Source organism: Etheostoma spectabile, chromosome 4 (genome assembly GCF_008692095.1).
Source record: "Etheostoma spectabile isolate EspeVRDwgs_2016 chromosome 4, UIUC_Espe_1.0, whole genome shotgun sequence".
NCBI lineage: Eukaryota > Metazoa > Chordata > Actinopteri > Perciformes > Percidae > Etheostoma > Etheostoma spectabile.
The window spans coordinates 28879633-28886234 of NC_045736.1; the positions used below are offsets into that span (position 1 = coordinate 28879633).

Below are 6602 nucleotides of genomic sequence, written 5' to 3' on the forward strand. Positions count from 1 at the left end.
TTACTTGATGTAGCTACGTGTATAGCTACAGCTGACAAAATCTGCTAGCGACAGATGTCATCTCATAGCCTGACATTGCCACAAATGTGACGATTGTGATTGGTTTAAAGAAATACTGATAAACCAGAGCATGTTTTTCTCCCTTCCCATGTGGACTAGCCAGACCCTACTCCGCTCTGCAGCGTGTGGCAAAGCGAGACCATTGACAGACATGCACCGCAAAATGCCTCTGGTCGTGATTGTATGGACCTAGATCCAATCAGAGCAACACAACTTGTGACATAGTGCTGAGCCAGCACACAAATGTAAACAGACTACAGCATGCAGAGATGAGCTGTGACGGTGAAACATTAACATGTCTGTGAACAAGTATTGCTGTTTTTGTCATCAAAATTTGAAACTAGCACCCTGGCTCCCAGGCTAGTCTTTTCAGTCTGCAGCTAAAACATGACAAGCCCGGAACACTTTTTTAATTAGAATTGTGAATGTTAAGTCTGGTACAGTTAAAGTATCATTGTATCTAATCACGTGTTGTGTGAGAAGCGTGGACAGACCTAGCAATAATAATTAAGTTGGGTTGGTTTATAGACCTCTTACCTCTGTAAATGTATGAGTCCTGATTGCGAATGAAGCCAATCAGTGAGCCGTGTTGGCAGCTAATCATACTGTATGTGTTTAGAATTTTTATATACAGTTTTCTGAGTGCTGAGTGATTTATTTGTGCATTAAGTTAGAGCCACTTGCTCAGCACCAATTTTGTTTTTTCCCACACAGAGAATACGCGACATGGTCCTGTCTTCAGCCAGGAGCCTAGTGACAGTATTTTCCCCCTGGGCACTGATGATAAACAGGTGTTTATTAATTGCAAAGCCAAGGGAAACCCACCTCCGCATTATAGGTATGTGCTTTGACTGCCCTTTGAATGTCTATAAGGTGAGACTACAGTGTGTTGCATCAGTAAATATGTGGTACAAGAGCTCTGCTGAGCGGGTTATGATACCAGACTAGGGTTGCACAATGAATCGCAATTGTATCAAAATCGTAATATGGACTAGTGCAATATCCAAATCGCAAGAGAAGCAATATTTGTTAATTGCAAAAGATGTGTCAAACCATTCTAATATAATGTATTGTGGTGCTGCAGAGATGTGTCTGGCATATAAATCAAATCCTACAGACTAAAGAAAAAAATCTTTGTTTGGTACAGATCCTCGCAAAAATCACACTTTTTATTCAAATTTCTTTCAATGTTAATAATTTTCAATGAAAATGAGAATAATGATACAAAAACGATCATTCCCTCCATTTATGTGAATCATATCGCAATATCAGTCAAACATAATCTCAATTAGATATTTTCCTCATATACAAGGCTATGTTGCTGTTTTGGCTACATTGCATTTCAGTGTGGTCAAGTAGGGAGGGTAATAACATTTTTGTTTTTGATATTTTCTGGATTTTTACCAGCTATTCAATGGAATGATGAAAAGAAAGTTTGCATCACAATATTAGCAGACTTGAAAACTTGACGTGGTCCTTCGACAAAAACAAGAAGTGTTGTGTTTGATGATGGTGATTATTTTTATTTTGAAATTTCTCTACAGGTGGAAAATAGATGGGAGAGAAATAAACACAGAGTCAGATCCACACTACAGCCTTGTGGAGGGGAACCTGTTGATCAATAATCCCCATGTAATCAATCATGGAGGAGTGTACCAGTGCATCACCACCAACACATTCGGGACTGTTGTCAGCAGGGAGGCAAAAGTCCAGTTTGCATGTGAGTAGAGTTGTATACTGTTGTCTGTACTGTGCTACTCTTACTAACACGACACCTGCCATTTTCTCTGTGGATTTGATGCACAACCAAATAGAATGAAATTATTTAGAACACGGCTGCAACTAATGATTATTATCAGACCAACAATCTTTAAAAAGGTTGGGTAATCTGTAATAGAAGACTAGCAAAACCAGTGGACCCAGACCCAGTGCTTACCTTTAAATGAATAATCAGTTATCAAAATATTTATTTGTTTTTTTACATTTATCAGCTAATCAAATCATTGACTAATTATTGCAACTCTAATTGAGATTATGAACACATACAAATTGTGTAACCATGCTAGTATGTATGGTTCTAGTCAGTCCACCACGTTGGTCCAGGTATACAGTATGTAGACAGGTGTTTGCTTGACTGCCACGAAATTTTGGTTCATATATTTCCCTGACGTTTAATCTAGCATCTCCAACAGGAATGTTTTCCCCTTGTCAAATATTTCACGACAGGATACCCTAACTGTATCCGTTTATGCAGTATGTTATGCTTACATAGGAGATGAACATGCCAACCGTATCCTCTAAATGTGCAAAAATAGTAGTATAGGCATGCTGAGATGGTAAACATTAACCTCACGTTGTTGCTAGCTGGGTTATTGATTTATAGTCTTGTTTGCACTTATTGTACTAACATTTTTATTTTAAACAGCACATGTGGTATCGGTTTAGTATCTTGTTGACTCATCCATACAAGTGAACTCAGCTAATACGAGTCATCATCTGCTCTTGTCCTTCCATATGAGCTGCTGTATTCCTATTTGAAGCTCCGCAAGTTGTCACTGCGTTATTCCGGGGAGAGCTCTGTGTTAAAGGGCATGAAAGAAGCAAATGTGGCCATGATTGTCACATATTGTAATTGTCATAATGTCTTCTCTCTGAGCCCCCTATCCAAGTGCTCCATCTCAGATTGAATGTCAGTTGCTATGTCTGTCATGGTTTTGTCTTTGTGTCATGTTTTAGTTAACTTTCTGATTTAGCCCTAATGTTGTTCACCTGTGTCTAGTTGTCTTCCCCTCCCTCGTGTATATATACTCACCTGTGTTCACTTACCATTTGCCAGATTGTTGTTACTCCTCGTGTGTCTCACTCTCCAGCGGTTTTTAGTTTGTTTCCAGTGTTTCCTGATCCATTTCTTGTATTTTCGACCAAGTCTTCTGCTTGTTGGATTTGTACCTTTGCCTGGATTGTTTATTGGTTAATAAAAAAACTCACCTTCTACTCCATGTTGAGTCGAGCGTTTGAGTCCGACATTGTACCCGTGACAATGTCTGAAATTACTGTGTTACCTCTTCGTACTATTCGATGGTACCAGTGGAATGCATGAAAGAATCAGGACTGTATGTTGTGATGTGGGGTATTTTTTTATCAGTCAAGTTCTGATTTGACCACTGCTGATATTAGCTTAATCCCTCCGGGGACTTGGTTGATATTTCTTAGACTTAGAGATTGATATGTCTTCCCAATATGTCTATTCTCTCACACTACACAGCAGCATTTAATTAAAGGTGAAAGTAATCTCTCAAGCTCAATTGGTTGCTGCGATATTAACAGGGGACTCTTGGGTTTGACTTGTAAGCAAGCTGAACAGACACGGAAGTATTCTCCAGAATGAAATGCCCTTTCCTGGATGTCACCTTTATGTAAAGTTATTGCAGCTGTCAAACTCTGAAAGGTTGTCTTTTCATTTTTATTTTTTTTTATTTTATTTTTTTTATTCAACAGTTCTGCAGAACTTCAGCAGGAAGTCAAGGAACACGGTGTCGGTGAGAGAGGGTCAAGCTGTGGTTCTACTCTGTGGCCCGCCACCCCATTACGGAGGTACAGCGTTCTGTTCTAACTATTCTGCATTGTCTGCTGTGGTCTCACATTCCTGCTCGACTCAGCAGTCTTTATTGTTCCTCACACTGCTGCTTATTATCTCCCTATAACGCTGCTGTGTCTCTTCTGTTTTTATACCTTTCCAACTTCTTTTTGCTGCTCCTTCTTTTGAACTCTGACACTGCTTTCCACTCACTTCTCCTTATCTGTCAGACGGGGCACTTTTTTATGATCAGTCACCGCTCTACCAGCCCAGATTCATGCCTTCACATCTATAGTTCATAGCCTCAAACTGCTTAACCTTGAGCTCACTTTTCTCGCCCATATGATCTGTGACCATGCTGTCAACTATAAAGTCTCCAGTGCTCCACTTCTCCCAACTGTCTTCCTTTTTTTTTCTGGATGTGGGCAGGTTATCTGCAGGTAATAAAGTCTGCCGGTGGCTGCTGTGGCCAGGGGAGCGTTTATCCCATGGCACAGCTGTGAGTCGACTCATGTGTCTGTGTGCTACTGATTAGCAGACCCTCAAAGTGGTCCGCACTCCTGTAGCCATTTGGTGCCCACCAGCACAATTTCACGCCAGCGTACCAGCCTTTCTCCGCTCTCTGTTGCCAGCTGAATCCTATGGCCACGTGGGAATTCACACTTTAGCAATTTGCCCTCCAGCCTTCCCTCCCTCCCCCTTTTAAAAGGCTCCATCTCTGTATTTTTCCTCTTAAACACAGCATAGTCACACATTTGATGGGATTTGCACTACACGATAATGCTAGCTTCAGGTGTTTTCAATTTTTCAATTTTTTTGGTTACCACAAGGTTTATACTATGTCAAAGCTTCTTTAATGTTTGTCGATGCACAACTTGAGGAGAAACAGAGCTGCACCTCGGTAAAAGACGAATCATCTGAAGCTTCTTTGAGCAATCAATAGATAAGTGGTCTAAAAGGAGCCGTGCTGAGAGCTAAACTCTGTCAGAGGACATGAGATTATGTGCCTGCAAGTCCTCTGTTGCTTTGAGACTGGAGCTCTTAAACAGACCCAGTCTCTGATAGTTCCTAATCATGAAAGGTCTGTCAGCTTCTGCCCTGACTTTCCCCTGTAATGATTTTAATTCACTGTTTTCCCTCAAGGAAGCGGGTGGGACTTTTTACCGCCTGCCCAGTCAAAAGGGCTTACTGCAGAATGTCATGTGTCTGATACAGGAGGGCTACAGTAATAGCCAAGTTCACTCCGCGGTCCCTGCAGACATCTCTGCCCCTCTCTTTCTCTCTGGCTGTGTATGTGTTTTAAACCGCTACATTGACATTCTTATCATTCCTTTCCCTTCTTTATTTTGACATGCATTCACCTCATTATAATCTGTGTGACAAGAGTTAGCAGTGAGCATCTGACGAACTAATAAGCACACGTGTGACCTTGTGACCTGATAAGATCTGTTTCTAATTCCATCTTTACTTGATTTTACTGTGATACCAGCCTTGATTCATAGTCAAAAGATCATGCAAGAGTTGTTCGGTTTTTCTTATTGTCAACAAATTATATGAAAAGACATTTACTGTCAATCTGGGTATTCAGACCTGAAACAGCCCTGTCTTAAAAAAGCAGAAAGCTGTTTTGGGTACCAGTTAGACAATGAAATACAATCCAGGAAAGCAGATTTAAGTCATATATCCTTGAGTTTTAAGGCTTGTTAGATGTCAAAACACTGCACAGTGGTTTGTAATACTATAGTCTGTCTCCATATAACATTCCACTTCTGGGATTGTTCCGTTGCCACCAGAAATTCCACCGGATGACACTCTTTACTCCCACTCTTGGTTTAAAGAAATGCCAATAAACCAGAGCGTGTTTTTGATTTGACTGAACAAAATAGACATAATTTCACCATCATTTACATGAAATGGTGCAGATACAACTTTTCCCTATTTAACCCTCCTTGTCTGCTGGGCATGCAAAAGACTAGTATTCTAAGAATACACTTTGGAACACCTTGATGCCTTTGGTGTTTGTTTGTAAAGCACTTTGAATTGCCTTGTTGCTGAAATGTGCTTTATAAATAAACGTGCCTTGCCACTAGCAAACAATTCACAAATAATGTTTCATGATTAATTCTGGCTCAGGCCTTGGATGCATCAATAACACACATAAGTACAGTGGAGTTTGGGCTTCTATATTTAGCAAGTGTTTTCTACACATATCAGTGCCATGTTTCCTTTTAAAGACAAACTGGTGATGAAAAAAAATCCCTAACCTTGTTAGAACAATCCTTTCCAGCCCTTTAAGGAGGAAATAAGTCTTCCATGCTTATCCATGTGTTTTTCTGTAGACTATATACAGAGGTGATAGAATCTGGAAGTACAAAGGACAAGGCAAGCAGAGGACAAAGCCTATGTTCTTGATACCACAATCCTTGTTATCATCAAGTTTCATAACTGCTTCATAGACATCCTCTGCGTTATGAGTTTTTTTTTAAACATTAAAGGAGACTTTTGGTCGATTTCAACATGTAGCTCTGCTTTTTTTTTAATTTGTATTATTATTTGTAGTACTGTCAGTAGCGAGACAAATGAAAACAATCAGTGCTGCCTACACCGAGTTATCCTGCTGCTAGAGTTAGCACCCAACAGGCTTAAACGGGGCACGTTTTAAACGTGTGTTTAGCCTCTAAACATGCTCAAAATGTCACTACCAGTGCTTACCCATGTGCATTTATTTCTTCTGATTGAACACAGTGAATTTAACTGCAGTACAAGTGACAGAAAGGCATAGAAGTTGTGTTAATCATCTAGTGTGGACTTCACCGGAAAAGAGTAAATGAACAGAGGTGTGGTTTATCACAACTTTTATGCCTTTCTGTCACATCTACAGCAGTCAGATTAGCTGTTTTCACTTGGAAGGAATCACTGTATATGGGTAGGCACTAGTAATGACATTTTGAACATGTTTAGAGGC

General features: G+C 40.1%; 1 protein-coding gene across 2 annotated transcripts in view; it reads left to right on the top strand.

Moving 5' to 3' along the window:
- The window catches only part of cntn6 (contactin 6), a 101585-nt gene that overhangs the window by 56462 nt on the left and 38521 nt on the right, over positions 1-6602 (top strand). For both annotated transcript variants that reach the window (XM_032514006.1, XM_032514007.1), the window contains exons 3-5: positions 775-898; positions 1605-1780; positions 3559-3654. In XM_032514006.1, the coding sequence (XP_032369897.1) occupies positions 775-898; positions 1605-1780; positions 3559-3654 (396 nt within the window). The remainder of the gene's footprint in view (positions 1-774; positions 899-1604; positions 1781-3558; positions 3655-6602) is intronic.